General features: G+C 38.8%; 1 protein-coding gene across 2 annotated transcripts in view; it reads right to left on the reverse strand.

Annotated features, from left to right (window-relative positions):
- The window catches only part of FAT3 (FAT atypical cadherin 3), a 336114-nt gene that overhangs the window by 118170 nt on the left and 198691 nt on the right, over positions 1–19253 (reverse strand). For both annotated transcript variants that reach the window (XM_075727102.1, XM_075727095.1), the window contains exon 3: positions 14271–14332. In XM_075727102.1, coding sequence (XP_075583217.1) covers positions 14271–14332 — 62 coding nt within the window. The remainder of the gene's footprint in view (positions 1–14270; positions 14333–19253) is intronic.

Here is a 19253-nt window from a genome sequence, read left to right on the forward strand (position 1 = left end):
GTGGAGTCACAACAGCTCTTTAATGAATTTATATTGGCTCATAATTTACTGTTTGTTTTCCCATCAGGGCAGTATACAGAGTAGGTGTTGACACATGGCATACCAACAGGAGGACAATTGGACTGAACAAAAGGCCAAGGTGACCCATAATTGGATTGCAAATGTCAAAGAGTGTGGTTGAAAAACCAGATATATCAACCCACACATACTTTTCCCAGTTGTGAAATGAAAGTTAAGAGCAGGGACAATCAGCTACAAGTAGTTACGATTTATAGAATTGGGTTTGAAGTCAGCGGCAAGCAGCACCCAATTAACTTCAGTAGAGATGTCTAACGCCACTGGTAAAACGACTGGATTTAGAGTGATGAGCAAGAATGTCAGGCCAAGAGACAACCTAGTAATGCTATTAACCTTTGTGAGATTGCCCCACCGATAATGTGATCTGGGGGACAATAAAACACTGCATGAGACAATATGCCCAATTTAGTAGTGCAAGACTCATATACGGGAGAAGGTGAATTTTCCTGGATTGATTTTATGGGCCTCCAATTAGCCCTCACTAGGCAAAGGGAGAGAATGGGGGGAAGCCGAAGGAGCCCTCTAATGAATTGCTTTGTTGGTTTGTAGCAGAAGGGATTGAAAAAGGAAAGTTTTAGGAGCTGCTTTGCTTTTGAGATTGTCTCAGGAGGTGTTAAAGGGGCCAGGTACTTTGTTGTCAATAGCTGTGAGAAAGCTCCTGATTTATGGGAGCTCTTGAGCAGCACAAGTGCAGGATCAGTACAGGAGGCGTGATCCCTTGGCACAGGAAGATCAGATATGTCAGCCCCATGTGCTAATCCCCATGGTTAGATGCTGGGGTCAGGACCACAGATGCTCGCTCACGACGTGGAGCCCTGGCCGACACCATCTATAGATGCTGCCACTCCTTCCTATGAGAAATTGTATACAAAATACAAATATGCTTGTTCTCCAAAAGTGCATCCAGTTTTAGAAATGGAGGTATTAAGAGAGGGTCTAATCCATGGATTACTGATCTGACAAAATATCTAAATCTTATTTACAGGTTCAGTGAGGCAAAGGCAGTTTGTCAATCAAGTGAAGTTTAAGATGCAATTCCTGTTTTGCTATGTAAGTCTGGTGAATGTGTGCACAATAATCTTTAGAAAATAGAGCATGAGTGTGTAATTTATCCAGCTACTACTGTTTAGGCACCCAAGGGCTAGTGGAGCATATTGCACACCCAGAGAAACCAAGGGGGGTTCTCAAGTTAGGAAGTCCTGAGGTAGCTCTCAGTCCATGCTACAGTGTGGAGGAGAGGGAAGGGACACCAAATTAGCCCTGCAAGAACTATACAAGGTACTGAAAACACAGCCCACAGCTCCAAGTAGGGTAATTTGCTCTGTCAAGAAGCAGGATAAACGACTGCCTCATGCTGAGCACCGTGCTGCAGCAGCAAGGATTTGTTTCGGGAGCTCAGCAGCTTGCTGGAAGTTGGGCGTCCCACCACCGGTGTGATCCATCACCAGGCACCCTCCCAGCACTGCAGAAAAACAAAATCTTCTGTATGCTTCACACTTCTTTTTATTAAAAAAGTCACAGCTTTCAATTGATACTTTCACACTGAGAGTCAGATATTATGAGAATTAAATGCCTGAAGAGAAGACATTTAAAGCAAATACCATTTTACTTTTTAAAATACTGTTCCCTGGCTGAGGTGCTACAGTTAAGACTGCACTCAAGTGGTATCTAGTGGTTTGCAACAAAAATAGTGAAAGACCCTTAACTGTACATACACTTGGTAAATGCCAATGAAAAAAAGACAAAACCTGGGCTTCAGTATTTGATTTAATCCTACAAACATATGGCCAAAGCTACACAGAGAGAGTTTGTGAAGGTCCATTTGAACAACAGTCCTTGAATAAGGACTTCATGTGTCAGTTAATATTTTTATTCCTTCTGCTATACATTATGGTCTTCTTTTGAGACCAAGATAATGCATTTGTCTCATTACCTTCTGCATCTCTCTCAATCAACAGAGGCCATGCCATTTTGGCATAATTTGATGCATCGCATAATAAAGCATCACCTCTGCTTATCTAAAATGTGCAGTCTAAAACTTATGACTTCCTAGAAATTTTTTTAGTGTTTTTCAAATTGTGGTCATGTGCTTTTTTTAAAACAGTGTGACAATATAAACCCACATGTTTAAATTCTCCATGTTTTTTTCAACTAAGTCTTTAACAATAGCTGTTTGGCCTTGAGAATTACACATTTTTATTTATACAACACCTTAAAAATTATCTGGAAGGACAGTGGAAAGAAACAAGATTCACAGGGAAAAATGAATATATTTGAGGCTATGACAGAAAGTATTAAGTTATTTGTTGGTATCTGGATTAAAGATAACATGCTGGTCCTCAGAAAAGTTGAAGCCATAAACTGACAGACTGCTATTAGTAATATTTCTAATTTTTACTTTCCCAGGGAATGTGAGAAAAACTAATTCATTATTTTGATTCTGACATTGTTGCTCTCAATTATTCATGCTAATCCTTGCTTTTGAATATTTAGAATATTCCTTGCCAAAGAAAGTATTATTTTTTGCCAAAACACAAAATATACTCTAGAACTGCTATGATAACATTTTCAACGTCTCTGTATCGTGAGAGATTAGCAAACAGCAATATTACATTTCAGAATGAGGAGATTAATCTGTTTCCTGACAACTGAAATTTGTTAGGCTGGGAAAAGAAAATTACTGCGTTTGAGGACAGATTTCATAACACTTGATGCTTCAGGGCCTTTGTACTTCTCTGTTTAAATCATATCTTCATAAAAAGCAAAATAATTGTTTGGTCTCTGATTATGATCAAGCTGAAGTCAGATAAGAAAAGCATTAGGATTCTTATGTTCCATGATAATATATTTAGGGACAAAAAAGGTGTCAAATATGCTTATTAAACTGATTCTCAACATGATTAGACATTTTCTTATCTCTAGGTGTCTAGTAAATACTTTAATTTGTGTCATGTTACAAATTATGCTGAATATTACAATCTCATTTCAGCACATTTCACACAATGATGCACTTTTGCCACAACAAATTATTTTTAAAATAAAAAAGTAAATTTTTTTTTCAGACTACTATGTTTTTGCATGACATTTTCCTACCCTTTCCAGTATGTCTTTTTTACTCAAGCTCAATGTTGAAAGATTATGTGGCGGAGGGACAGGGCGGCAATCTGGGAATATGAAAGAACAGATAAAGAAGGAAAATACATAATATTGAAAGATATTGCAGGCTATGGTGAGAATACTGTAAGGGATGTGATGAGACGAAAAGAAAATATTGTGTATTCAAGGCATATGAGGAAGAAGTTCTCGCCAAGTGCACAGACTGGTGCGGGCAGCTTTGGGCAATGAAGAGTTTTCAGTACATCACCGATACTGGAAATTATGAGACCCTGGATAGTAAGAGCATTAACAAGGTGGAGACAAAAAAAAAAAAGTCAGAGGAAGAAGCACTGACAAAACCCAGATGATGTGACTCTAGACTGACAGTATGAGTCAAGGGAATAGACCTCAACAATAAGGATGATCTTCACCATGATGGAGAAAAGAACTGTAGGGAAGATAGTAAAATCTAATAGAACTTGCAAAAGGAAATAGTTGTTCCAATTTTTCCCTTGCGGAGAGGTGGCCTGTAAACCGAAGGGCTCACAAGTGAAGATGATCTGGGGAAGGGGCCACTTAAGCTGCAGGTATCCTAGGAACGATCTCCAGTCAGACTCCATGGACATTGCAACAGCCTGTGATCAAAGAGCATGTCTCAAACCAACCCAAAGTCCACTCAAGTCAAAGACATTGGAGATTTAGTGTTGGGATCCCTACATGATGTATTGCAGGGTTGTTGGATTTGGCGTGTATGAACCGTGGCAGGAAGTGAAGTTGCTGTGAAAATATCCCAGAATTAACTTTTTTTTAGAGATAACAAGCATGAATTCTGAACAGCTGAGTACAGATCACTCTGGGAGAAAGGACAAATAGGTGCAAAACTTGTTTAAGGGCATGTTTCTAAATGATGGCTTAATTAAAAGGCATTCTAGGATTTCCCATGCCCAGAAAGAATTTTAGTACAGATGCAATGTATTCTTAACTAAGGAAGAAGATGCTCCTCTGCCTTAAATGCAATGCTCAGCTCAGTTTTAGCCAGGAAGGCAGGAAACTGAGACCTCCACAAAATGTGTATATGCATGCATGTGTGTGTGCTCACACACTTACAGACATAAATTAACAGTCTGGCAGCTGATGGGTATTGCAAATGCTACAGAAAACATGATATAGCACTAAAGCAGACATGCTTCAGATAACACAAAGGCTCTGTACATCTAAAATAGATTAAAATCATGTGAAAGATTTCCTGCTGCTTCTGCAGAAGATTAAAACTTTGGTACATTCATAAAACAAATGTGAAGATTTAGCAAAGCAGCATGCCCTTCACAATGACTCTTTGTCTCGCCAAGCACGGAGCCTGGCAAAAGAGACACCCTGAAAGGGTATATCCGACCAATTTGGGCCTGGTAGGTGGGCTCCAGCCCATAAAAAAGAGAGCTACAGATCTTAAGAAGCATACAATGACGAAAAAAACTGTTAACCCTGAGCTAATCTGTGAGCTAAACCCTCAGCTAGAAAGCAACATTAGACCAAACTCCTAAATCATGACAGAGAAGAACTTGGTATAGATTAACCACAGAATTCGCCTACACAAGCTTAGCATGAGGAATGATTTATAAAATGAGAAGGAAGACCATTAATATATCCCTCTGTTTCAACAGCATTTAACACATGGGTGCAGACCTAATTTTCAAACCACACAATAATGTTTGGTGTTTTAATAATACTTTTCCATCCCATTTGCATTGATCTAATGCTATCTTGTAGTTCTGCAAACAGAGCAGAAGAAACAGGTGTTGGGTATATTTTAAATTGCTTTTCTCTAATGTGTTGACTCACCCATTTCCAGACATATCTGGGGAAATGCAGCCATAGGCACTGATATGGAATTCTCTCATCCTGGGTATTATCAGGGATAACTTCAAGAAAATCAATGCTAGTGAAGCCAGACTAAGCACACCACTCAGGGTAAGCAAAGGAACTCAGCTAGCCCTCAGGATAATAAAAAAAAGTTTCCCCTCTCCACAGTGCCATCACATACGTCTTAATATAATACTAGTGAACCAAAAGGTCACTTTCTTGCACTACTTGACTTCACAACTGCATGGTGCTAAGTCCAGTGAGATTTTAATTAGGTCCAGAGGGTCAAGGAAATGCTGATACACCTCCAGGCTCCCATGCGATGCTCAGGACCTTGCAGGGTGGCAGCCCACAGGCTGGATTTGTTTCCTGGCACCATTCCACCTTCTCTGTTATGCCTTTAAAAGAGGTGGAAAATGCCTGATAAGACAGCACACGAAGCCTATATGCTAAGTTATCTCCTTCCATGCTTGCATGCGATCAGGTGCTTAAAGCCAAGACCTACAGCTAGATTGCTGTGTGTCCACAAGGAAAATCCTAAGAGAGGCATTTGATGTCCAGCATGAAAAAGCCAACAGTGCTCTGCTTTGCAGATTTTAATTTCTTCATTTCATGACCCAACAGTTCAGGTCAGTGATTCATGAAATCTGTAAACCAAGCTCCCTTCCCTCTGCAAACTCCAGATATATGCAAATCATTCCTTAACTAAGGCAAAGCTCTAGGCAATCAGAAATGTGATTTTTCTAATGAGACACAATAACTGTGGTAGACAGCAATGTGTGAACCAAAGCCTTAGCCCTGGACAACTCTGATCTTGCCACACTCTTCAAAATACGAACCTGAATTACTACTTGCAAAATCATCTGTATCTTTATACTGGGTCAACTTTTCATCTAAAAGGCTAATAAGTTTTTAATCCTGGATTGTAATATCAATTGTTCTCTGCCCATTTCTAGCAGACTCACTGTCCGGTGAAACATGATTTTGTGGAAAATATACTTGGGGAAGTATTCCACTGTAGATGCTGAATCTGTCATCGTATGTATTGATGAACTGGGAAAATCAAATCTCTTCCATGAGCTAAGGAGTGACTAAATAATAAATGAGCTGTGCTTTTTTATTTTAATACCCAAATAAATTAGCACAAGCTTACAATACATCTATAAAAAGTCTAATAAAGTGTTTGACTCGTTTCTACAATTGTCAAGCATTCATAACAAAAACCCCAAGTCTTGCATATTGAGTTACGAAGATTTTTGATTTAGGAAGTTCATTAAACATGGAAAAGAGGACTGCTTTTCTTCATTACTATTGGTATCCTGAATCAATAGAATGGATTAACCAAACAAGTGTGAGTTTTTCAATGCTGGACTAAAATCCTCCCATGTAAGAACCTCCATACAGTATCAGATTAGCTGGACGGCTTAAGCACCTTCCAAGAGAGGCCAGAATCAGATACTTGGATATAAATGATGCACTAATTGAGCTGTCAGTAGTGTGTTTATTCTTGACATCATCCTAGTGTTAGCATGTGCTAAACTTTTTTAAGAGAAACAATCTAATCTTGAGAGAGTTAAAAGAATTAGACGAATAGTATCTGAAAAAGTAAAGACTGAAATCAACCATAAGCACAAGGCAAAAAGCAAACTTAGGGCTGATTTAAAGTCTACACATTTTGTGAAAATGTCATAGACATTCTTTGCGCATCTGGTCTCTCGAAGCTATTGGTATTTCATTGAATAACTGAAATGAGCTGAGGGCCACCACTACTATTTGATCATTTTGATATATGTGGACCTATTCTTGCCCCTTGCCTTTGGTATATATTATGTCATCAGAGTTGTGTGTACATTTCCTATTGGCTACCTGAATTTAACATGGAATATTCAGGAATTTAAATACACAACTCTTTTTTTTTTTTTTTAATTCAAACTTATTTTTCCCTATTATTACCATTTGATGAAGAGTTTTTTCCTATTTAACAAGAAAACAAAATTAAAATTCCACATGCATGAGGAAAAATGTTATTAAACTCAGTTTTCCCAATGCTTAGGCCATGTTGTCTGTGTTACTTCTCAAGTCGCTATCTAAAATAAAGGGACATCTGGGAGCTATTGAAATTTGCAATCATCAAAGAAAAGAGAATAAACCGTAAAAATGCCATGCCTTAATTATTTTGCAGTTTAAAATTCCTGTTCGTATCTCTTGCACAGAGGCCACTCAGTTAACAACTGAGCTAGTAATATTTTCAGTGATGCACTTGATAATTCTTCATCTTATCAGATCACATTAGTTAGAGACAATAGTCTAATCGAGGAGACCACTTATCACTGCAGACAGATGAATCACACCAGGACTTTTCCCATATTTTGCTGTGTAAGACTTTCTGCCTGAATACACATGAGAAGCAGTGTGCAATGTCATATGCAAATCTGTCTCTGAAAGAGAGTTTTAACCTCTGGTCATCTCCTGCCTTTGGAAAGTTGTTGGCTACTTCTGAAAATAGCAACTTGATAGAAAAAAAAAAAAATAATAATCAGGAGGGGAAGGGAGGCAAGTGCAGCCCATGCGTCTCTAGAAAGATGGTGCAGACTAACAACTCCCAAAGAACACAGGGTGCAGGATGGAAATCTGCAGCGTGGGATGAGCCAGCTCAGCATGCGCCTTCTATGCCAAAACTGGGGTCTCTGCTAGATCCACCACCACACTGACCTGTCCCACAGGCGGCTCTTCACCCTCTGCTGATAAACCCATGGAGAGGTAGTATGAGATAAACATGCTTTGATTTTTTTTTTCCCCCAAACTGTTTATTTTCTTCCCTTTCCTTTTTTCCCTTTCTTTCTTTTTTTCCCTCTCTTTCCTTTTTTCCTTTGTTTTTTTCCCCCAACTTTGAAGTTGACATTCAAGTTCAACATGTCACCATTCGAAGCTGACATCATGAAACAGCTTTCATTGTCTTTTTGGAAAGTTGCCTCTACATACTTACTGTTCCACTAAAAATCCTTTCAGGTGTCCTCAAAATAATGAAAAATAGTTCTCTTATTTCCAGCAAGCACAACCAATAATAATTTTTAAGCTCAAGCTGGAAATAAGAGGCTGTTTACCTATTTTTTTTTAATTTCCCTTGCATCATCTGATAGGCTTCAATGTTAAAAAGGGAAAGCCATGTGCCTTTGGAGCCATTTAAACCTCAGACAAAATGTTCAATCAGAGACAGTGCCTCATTTTTACCCCATCACCAGCATGTCACCAAGAAAAAATGCAGCTTTCCCTGCCAAATGTGGGCAATGCTAAAGATCCATGAAACAAATGCTTACACAGATTCGTAATCCAGGATTTAAGCAATCAATGTTCTGTAGAGTACTATTCAGCTACATAAACCCAATGAACTTCAGCTTTTGTACTTCTTCTGTAAAAATATACATGAGCATATTGCCACATGGCTGCCTATATTCTTCAGAAAGTGCTGCAGTTTCTCACAAAAGACCACTGACTTCAGGCATCACCACTAGCAAAGGCTGCAGCCTAACTGAATAGGCTCAAAAGCAAAATAAGGTTAAATCTGTTAAGTTCTTGCATACGAGATGCTGGAGAAAAAGAGGAGGATGGCAGAGAATGCAGCGCTGGTCCAGCGCTGAACCACCAGCATGGTGTTTGTGGGAAGAACTGAGAGACAGTGCTATTTTAAAATTCTACTTTTCAAGATTTTAAACACCCTCTCCCCTGCAAACCGTGGCCATAAAGTTTCCAGCAGCAATTTCCCCGTGATACTCCAGACCAAATTCCAAGTGGAATAAAATGATAGTGCCTCCATCAAAATTCCCCTCACAATTACAACTTCCCATTAAATGAGTGGAAATTTGAATTCTTTTTAGAAAGCTACAATTACAGCAGATTATATGCTTCCCTCTAATTACTGCATATAAATACATACCATGTAACACAGTTTATTGTACCCTGTTAGTGTACTTACAGTAAACAGAAACCAATATGCTTCATTCAGCCTATGTATTTTGACACTCACATCAGATTTACCAATTTATCTTCATTACAACCCCTTGCACTGTTACTGACATCCTTCTCAGAGCTACACTCAAGCATCACAGCAGGAAGATTGATGAGGCTTGTATATACTGATTTGTGACAAAAACAAGGCACTTGAGAGGCACTGTTGGCCTAAGTTGGCTAAAAATTAGCTGCACTAAGCCAACACTCTGCTCCCATTTCTCCTCCTCATTAATTATGGTACATGACTTGGACCTTGAAAAGCTAAGGCTGTTGTAACAGTGTTTTTAAACCTATTGTCTTCAGTTGCTTTGTCACTTGAAGAGATTTTAAGTTCTGACCATGCTTATTAGCAACTATTTTTATTCTTTAGAGAGGCTTTGAATAGACAAGTTTTCCACCATGACAAATGTTAAAAGATAATTTCTGAACGAATCTACAGTGGTAAATTCAAACATAGTTTGGAGGAACAGAGAGATACTATGGATACAATTTTCAAAACTGGCTAAATGACTTAAGAGCCTGCACCACATGCGCTCACCAAGGAGAGACTAAATAGCCTCAGCACTTTAAAAGCACCAACTTATAATATACCATTATCAAGAGGATGAAGAGGTCATCTCTCGCTACAGATAATTTATCCCTCCAATCATAAAGTTTCAAAGACTGCTGCTAGAATTTCACATTGAAGACTGTAACTCTTTTGGCTCATTCTTTTGCTAAACACAGGTCTTGCACCAGCAATGCCAAGCAAACTGAACTCCTCAGCAGTGGGTGTGTTTCGCAGAGGCTTTCCATGTTGGAGGCATAAGTAAACCAACATCTGCAACAGTGCATTCAGAAACCGCTCTGGGTGAGAAAGCATGCACTCAGATCTACTTTCTGGGCTGAACGCGCAAGTCAATGAACCGTAACCCGGATTCAACAATCCTCTCCCGTCAAGCTGCACATGTACACTGGAAAGCCCACCAGGAGTTACTCATATTCTGGACATCTCAAAATCAGCCGACACAACACAAGGATGCAGATCATGCATGAAATGGTTTAATTTTTGCGCTTATTATCAGACCTCCATCACTCCAGCAGCAGAAACTCACAGAGCAAAATCACTAGAGTTTGTAAAGCTGTCAGACCAGGATTAGGAGTCACCCACAAAAAATATGGGTGGAAAAAACAGCCAGTCTATTTTCTGTGTTTTTCCACAGCTCAAACTCCACTGGTATTCTCCACTTCTAGCTTCTTCTTTCTAGTACAATAGCATAATACAAGAGCAGATAGAGTTAAGTGTTAACACAGAAATTATTAGGACAACCACACATACCCAGAAGAAGGAAGTAAAAGAAGGAAAGAAGAGGAGGATGATGTGTCCAATTATTGAAGGAGGACAGATCACCCAAAAACTGCAATTGCACCTCACTCAGAAATACATCACTATTTTCATTTACTTGTAAAGCAAGCAGGTAACTCTCAGAATTACCTTTCTTGTTTCAGATGGATATTTAAATACTTCATCCCAACTACAGAATCTTTAAGAAAGTCTGTGAAATAAAACAAATGCTTTTGGCTTGCTTCATGTGAGAAAGTAATGTAATCAAGTGGTCATTTTCCTCCTATTTCAGGCAGAACCATTCCATTAGTAAGAATCCACTAAAGCAAGAGACCATCCTGTATAAAATTCAGTGACATCTGATTTAAATGTAAGCAGAAAAATTCTACCTGATAACGAGCACTGAATAAAAGCTGCAGCCTTGCAAGACATTACAAATGTCTCAAAAAAAATTAAGTCCTCAACTTGGGAGCTGAAAAAAAAATAGCATTGACAATGCCACAATCAATGAAAAATCTGGGAGAATACTTTTTTCCTTCCTCCCAAAAAAACCGAAACACAAAAAAACCCTCTCCCCAAACAACATCACCAAAACAAACAAAAAATCTCAATTATTATAAAGGGGAGTCTATTTCTGACTTCCTCATGTGTCTTTTAACTCAGGGTCTAGACACATTTCTGCGCTCACTTTAGCACATACTCTTTGGTAAGTGCAAGTCCTATGACGGCAGCCTTGGGTACCATTAAAAAAGTCACATGGACTCAGGTCCATACATCCAAAGAAGATTATTAAAGGAAGATGGAAGAAAAGATTCATGGCTGACCTGGGCTCAGTACTTAGTTTGCAACAGACTTCTTGTGTACTTACAAGGAGAGTCACTTAGATTCACCTTTCCTCAGCACGGCACCCTTAAAAATACATATCCAGTCCTTGCTGGTAATTCATGTTTCCTCTGATATGGACAGGGACAGATGACTCCAAAAGAGCCATCCTAAGCCATCACAGGTGGCAGTCTGGAGACGAGCATTGGCACTACACACAATTACAATGACCAACATCTGCCATCTTATTTCACCTCGTTTTCCTAACAACTTCTGCAAAAGAAGTGGAAATACTGCTAGTAATGGAATTTGCTCAGTAAGTACTGGCTGGTATGGGTATAGCGTGCCTGTCAAATTCAGGTAGGGAAAAGACAGGCTTATTAAAAATAATTAAAAAGTTGTATCTAGGAAAGGTCTGTCAGTGCCTCACACACGCGCTAGGCAAAGGAGAGCAAGGGTTGCCAGGTCAAGCAGTAATCAGAGCTTTTCAAAGGGAGCCAAGTTTGGTCTCTTTTATACCCGGCAAGCTACTGGAAGAAGGGTATGAAATGAAGCCGGAAGGGAAATACTGTGCTACTGGGAGACCATGGTTGTCTCAGCAATTAAGGCCTCCCCAGGGGGTTAATTACACACAGAGACAGGCAGTCATTTTTAGAACGTTTTCTGAGTGTGCCACAAGAACAAGCACAGCTTGGCCAGCCTGGCTCTGGATCCCCAGCAGCTTATTTGCTCTGATCCCCAGGAACGTGCCTCCCAAGAGGCAGCGATGGTCAACGTTTCAGCAGCAGCTCAAAGGGTCGATTTGGCCATCAGGGCCATGTCCCCGCCACAGTCCAATTCCCTTTCCTGCACACCGTTCCCAGGAGGATTTTACAACAGTGTGGTCCTCTCCCCACTTCTCCAGGACATCCTGCTCAGGTGCTTCTCTTCTCCATAGCCTGCCCTCCACTTCACTCCCCATTCACAAGCCTTGGAGCACCGTATGACACCAATTTCCCTCTAGTGCATCTTCAGTCCTCAAAATCTTGCAGATGGTTATTTTTTCAAATGAGATAAAATTCAGAGGAAGGAATATATTAACTTGTATTGATGACAAAATCCTAATTCCTCTAAGTAATTATTTTTTCTTTTTGCTATTAATAGTAACACTTCCCCATCTGTATGAGAATCCTGGCAAATGTGAATTTGGCATATTTCACTGATGTCTCTGAGGCAAACACATAAATGCAAAAGAGACTTACAGACCTAAGATTCTCATCAATAGATATATTTCAAAATCAATGCCAGTTTCACTCAGTTTGTGATCTTCTCTGACAGTATAAACTTGTAAAAGCTTGTAGTTATTGGAACACATGATTACTTTACTAACTTTCCAACTTAATAAATCCTAAAAAGGGGAAAATCCTTTTATCTCCCTCCATTTATTTATAGCCTGGAATGTGTAAGAATCTACAGTGAATTATCAAGACACCCCCCCCCCCCCCAACTTGTACAGTAATAAATTAACCCTTCTCTCCCGTGTTCTGCACTAATTAAAATAATCTGGGATTTCTAACAAAAAAAAAAAAAAAAAAAAACCAACAACCAACCATGGAATATGCAAAAGTGTATTTTACTACATTTTGCTGCCAGATAGTGATTGTATTGGGAACTATTTTGTCCAGATGTTTTTTAACTTGTATGGATTTTAAGAGAATTTCGTAAAACACATAGTAGGAAAGATTGATTATGTGGGACAACATGGTTCTTTTTCACTTGTACCAACATGAATCAAGAGTTCCTTACTTCACAAATAGACAAGAGAACAGAGTCAAGGGTCTTCTACCCAAAGGGAAAGAAAAAAACACCACAGCATGGTGTACAGCAATGTGAAAGAAATCACATGTGGTAAAACCAGTAGTTTACAAGTATATCGCTCCATATCCAACATATGTGAGCTACTAAGAAAGAGAAACATTCATCTAAGGGCCAAGGGAATGGTTTAGACCCTCTTCTTAGATGGCAATTTTTAACTTGAAAATTGTCATTGATAGTCCCAATAAGTGAAAGCTAAGAAATTATTCATTGATTCTGATGATGCAGGGAATGTGAGCAAGGTCAAAGTTTGCTTTCATCCAAAAGAATAGTTTGTACGTTTGTCCTGGTTTCAGCTGGGATAGAGTTAATTTTCTTCCTAGTAGCTGACATAGTCCTGTCGTTTGAATTTAGTAGGAGAATAATGCTGATAACACACTGATGTTTTTAGTTGTTGCTAAGTAGTGCTGACACTGGTCAAGGACGTTTTCAGCTTCCCATGCTCTGCCAGGTGCACAAGAAACTGGGAGGGGGCACAGCCAGGGCAGCTGACCCAAACTGGCCAAAGGGCTATTCCATACCATATGGCGTCATGCTCAGTATATAAACTGGGGGGGGTTGGCCAGGGAGCAGCGATCGCTGCTCGGGAACTGCCGGGGTATCGGTCGGCAGGTGGTGAGCAATTGCACTGTGCATCACTTATTTTGTATATTATTGTTGTTGTTGTTGTTATCATTATTTTCCCTTCCTTTTCTGTCCTATTAAACTGTCTTTATCTCAACCCATGAATTTTACTTTTTTTTTCCGATTCTCTCCCCCATCCCACAGGGGAGGTGGGGAGTGAGTGAACGGCTGTGTGGTGTTTAGCTGCCTACTGGGTTAAACCACAACAATGTCACATCTGAGATGCAAAGCTTTAAACATGTTTAACCTGAGAGACTGACAATCTTGGCAGGGTTGGGGTGATTCCACAAATTTTAAAAAAATAATTTGCTCTGGATATTCTAAACCTCTGTCACAAATAAAATTTAAGGGCTACAATAAAAGATTTAAATGACGCAGATTAGAGGTGGAAAACAAGTGTTGTGCATATTTGTTCAATTTTTTCCTGTGCTTGTGAATTGCAAAATGTATTATTTCTTCTGTATAATCAGGCAATTCCCAGCTTTGTACGAGTCTGTCATACATTGAGAGAAGGGAGAACACCACTCTCCTGGAACAGGAAGAAGTGATTTTAAACTACAAAAATCAGTTAACCTTTTAACATACATTTCCCACTTAATCTTACCTCCAAAAAATGCTCTGCTTGCTGTTCCCGATCCAATTTTCTTGACGTTGTTGTAATCAGACCTGTGAAGAAGGATGGTATTTGATTGTCAATAGCCGTTGAAAAATATATTTCTTTATTGACCAGAAGAAATAAATTCATTTTTCAAACAGTCAAAGGGAAAAAAATCTATTTGAAGCTCTATCAGACACAGATTTCTTGACATCTGTCAAGCATTTTCTTTCTTAGTGCAGCCATTATGACTTTCTGACTAACAATGAATCTTTAAAGAAAAATGCTGTGAGAAAAGTAACTGAAAACCAGTTAGCTGTGTATCTACAGTTAACATGCTACATGTATTGCAGTGAATAAAAAAACTTACTAAAGAATCACTATTTGTCTTATGATTAAGTGCTTCAATGAATCATTTGCATTTGACTGAAATCCTTCTGTAAAAAACCTCATTAAAGATCTCAGAGTTCTCAAACAATTAATGGGATAGGATGCTGATTACTTCCATGCCAAGAATACTTGACAAAGGAGGTTATTTCTGTAATAACTACTTGTATACATAATGATTTCCAAATGTAATCATTCTAATGCATTAAAGGTTTTGTACTACAATTTCACCAATTTGTTCCATGCTCAAATTGAGTCTTTAAAATGAAGTACCCTTTCACATGAGGATGATCAAGATATCTTTTTTTTTTTTAAAGCAATGTACTTTCACAAATGATTAACCTCTGGTGAGATCTATACCAAGGAAAGAAAATGAAACACTTCCAAAGTTCCCTCAAGAAAAGTGATGCATATCTTCTATGAACATACATGGCTTAGTTTTTTATTTTGTTCTCACTAGAGATTTAAAGGGCAGATTTGAGTTTTCCTTCATACAAAGCATTTCTTTGGACAGAAAAATACATCATGTGCTTGTTTTGTGATAGATTCTGAAAGGCGTAAAGGGACCAACTTTTCCTAGAGATAAAGCTAGTTTTGGAGACAATGCCAGTGGACAAAGTTGTTATCAAGAATTCCTCATCCCTAAGATTACCAAGGAAGACAAGAAAATAAATACTCCCTGGATTACCTATTATACTTACTTATTTAATCAGACCAGGCAAACATCTAAACACAAATCCATGATGGCCCTAAATTCTTCAAAAAAATCATCAGCAACATCTTACATCTGCAAAACACCTCTAGTCCCAGAAGGCTTCTACAGGCTCCTCATACACTGTCGCCTTCTCCTTAGAGGAATCACTTTATATATTTTGGTGAGAAGGGGTGAAATATTACTTGAAGTAATGGGATGAAATGAGCAAAGGGAAGTCCACTCTGCTTCCAACATTTCAGACTCGTTACAAGAACTATTAGACCACAGAAGCAACACCCAAGGGGTGGTCACAGAAACCAGAGTGGATCATTACAATTACATGGAGGAACCTGGTGCTGGCAAAAGGCTGAAAAACCAAACAACTGGCATTGCCTGCATTGAGCCACTGTAAGTATTCAAAACAGCTACACCATACGGGAAACATCTACACACTGCATGAGTTTAAACAGACATGACAGCACAGGTGACAAATTGGTGTCATTCACACAAGATCCCCCCATGTCTAGAGAGAAGGCAAAGATACAGGGAAGAAGTTCCTAATTATGAAAGAAGTTCAGCCCCAATAAATTGAAAAAGTAAAAATTTCAAATTTGAAATATCCCTGTTCATCACATGCGTGGTCACTATGGATATTTATCAAGCACAACCTAACCACAGTAGGGAATGTGCTCATTTTTATATCATCTTCCACTTCCTTCCTTCCTAATGTGCCACTATGAACTCTACCTACTTTCTTGTTAAACAAGAAACGTCAGTCATAAATTATAGAAGGTCTCTGTCCTCATCATCTTCTTCAGGCAGACGAATTCACATTCCTTTTGAAGACTAAGAGCTAACATCTGAAACTGAGTATCACTAACTGTCAGAATGAATAGTACTTGTCTTTCATTGGTAAAACTAAAACTACTACTACTATTCCTCCTCCTCACAAAACTACTGTTATCACTAAAGGGGTTTTTTTGTTTTCCTTTTTTCCGTGTAGAGCCTTTTGGACTGTAATAATGGTCAGAGTGCCTTCAGACCCCATTTTCCTTCTCAAGGAGGTGTATGAACATATGGCAAGTCTCTACAACAGAACTGCCTATATTTTAAACGTAGCAGATCTTAACAGATTTAGCACTCAGACTTAACAGCTGGTCCTAAAGGGCAGGTAACCAGACCATCACCATCAGTTCTGCAGACCTGATGCTGAAGTATGGTGCTAGCACAACCAGTTGTTTTTGCTTTAAAGACAGTTCTGGGCAGTTTCATTAGGTTGTTACAATACTCTATAGAAAGAATTGGTCATTTGTGTGTGCAGTCCTGGGGCCTCTAGTTTCCATTCTTGTCCTCTGAGGAACTCTCCCATCCAACACTCATGGTGGCCCCATTGCAGTCTCCTGGCTGCTCACTTCCACATATATTCCTGAAGTCACGGATAGATCACACGGCACAACACTACTGTTTAAGTATGACTATACATAAAATCACATCTCAACTACTTGATGTTAATACTTATTTAGTTATGGTCATGTATTAGTATGGATATGAATCTGGTCCTTTCAGATTATAAAACTGTATTTCAAGGAATTTGGTTTAAGACCAATCATTAAAACTGAAAAAAAGAAATATATATTCCAGTTATGTCTAAGACTATGCACAGCTTTACCACTCCAGTCTCAAAGAAATTAATTTAATGGGTTTTATGAAAACCTTCCTTTGTTACCCCCCCTCCTGTATTCAGTACTCCGTGCCATAGATACATAATAATAGTAATATTTAGCAGGATATAGAACTTTATTTTCGAGTTACAGGGACAATTGAGAGAAACTTGGCTTTGCATAACAGAATATATCCCAGTTTTAGTTCTTCTTAATTGTATTAAATCACTATACTCTGTTATGGTGTAAAGGCATTATCTAAAGAAAGTAACTCATAGAGAAAAATAAACCCAAATAAATGATGTTAGGCTGAACTGCTGGTTATGATATAAAATCACAAGGGGACAATGATCAAAAATAACCCTTTCTTTTTTCCCGTCTTCATTATGTGCCATAGCTCTTCTAGATGCAGCTATCTGGACAACTGTCCAATGCCTGCTGGGAAATATAGCACGGATTTCTCACAAAATAGTCAAAACCCACTAACAAGCTTCAGAAGTCATAGCACACCTCTCAAATGGTTTCTCTCAAGTTTCCAGAGAAACATCATGGTTCTGCTAAGGGCAGGAGATATTTATAACTGTGATGATTCTTTAAGAACAGCCATGAAAGTGAAGAGGAAAACTGGATCCGATAGAAAAGTACTATCAGCTCACAAGCAAGGTTATGCGATTCTGTTCCCACCATTTCATACTTTTCTTTGACTTTCTGAGTTAAAATATCTGTGCATCCTGGCACATCTGTTACTCAGGCTACATAAATTAAATGTTTTGTGAAACTCCAAAGCATTGCTTGACCTAATATTTGAGCTTGGAGGTAACTATATGTTCTTATATAACTTGCTTTTCTACAATACCTGTTACGTATCCTATTGGAGTACTTTTCCCACCCTAATGAATGAACAACTGTCATTCTCCTCCCATTACAGAGTTCAGAAACGCTGGAAGGTGAAGCAGCTCACCCCGCACAACATGTCCCATTATACTGCAGGACACGGTGGTAAGTCCCAGCTGACACCGACTGGGGAGCATCCTTCCAACACCTCACTGTACACTGGATAGAATCACCATCCTCTCCTGCATCATTCCCCTCTAAAAGGAGACTCAGTATGTGGATGGAGAAGAAATAGCCATGTCCTTCACCCCATCACCTTATAATCTGGATGGGAGAACCAGAGATTTGGGGTTGGCAACAAGGCAGACCTGCCTTACAGCTTAGGTGCAGCCATAGTGACACAGAAGAAAGAACAGGACCAAGACTAAGAAATCCTGACACTTTAACAATACATCAATCTATACAATCATCTTCAGCCAATGCATCATCTTGGAAACAAATCACCAGTTATTAGGGCTCAGACGTGATCAAGACATTTGAGCAACACTTAGCACTGATGCTTGGGGTGCTTTTAGCACATTGCAGATGCAAAGTGAAAAACAGAAAAAACTTCAGTGAAAGAGGTCAAAACCTACATGAGTTACTTCACATCTGCAATGAATGAACCGTGCAGTTACTAGGGTGCAAATGTGGAAACGTAACATTAGTAAATGGTAACTTGGCCATAGGTCTGATGTCTTAGAGTTAATACCAGGTATGCGTGTGGATGCATGTGTGTGTGCGTGTATCTGTGTGTGTGCACAGATGACTGAAGATGACATAAAATCAGGAAGAGTTATGAATTCAAGAGCATGACTAATGCTTTATAGTATTTTTTGTAGAAAACTGTATCTTTATTAATAATAAAGCCAGCAAACCTGAAACGGACAACAGCAGCTTGTTGGTTCTATTGTGTCAGCTAAGATATGTTTTGTTATTCAAAAAGTGGTATAATGTTCTGTCTCAAACTGAGTCTTTTGTGATATATTGCATTTTTTTGAACAGTAGTTCTGCTTGGATGCTTAAACATGTGGCCATGCTAAATGTCTGTATCTGAGGAATACCCAAAAGTACACATCACTCTGATGATATGCAGGTAATAGGCTCAATCTAGTGCAATTCCACTGCAATCAAAGAAGCTCTGAAAATTTATGCTAGCTAAGAATCTCTCTCAAAGGAATGTAATCTTTGCATTTTTATTTTTAGTCAAGAATACATGAAAAAGCACAGAAAATTATTAACTTATTTAACATAAACAAAGCAAGGCAAACAAGTTTATATTCAAATGTAATTTGAGGCCAACATCTTTCATTTCAAAAAGTTCAGTAACTATATTTCTATTTGCATATCCAAATTATTCCTTCCTCAGGAGGTTGT

Source organism: Pelecanus crispus, chromosome 1, assembly GCF_030463565.1.
Source record: "Pelecanus crispus isolate bPelCri1 chromosome 1, bPelCri1.pri, whole genome shotgun sequence".
Lineage (NCBI taxonomy): Eukaryota > Metazoa > Chordata > Aves > Pelecaniformes > Pelecanidae > Pelecanus > Pelecanus crispus.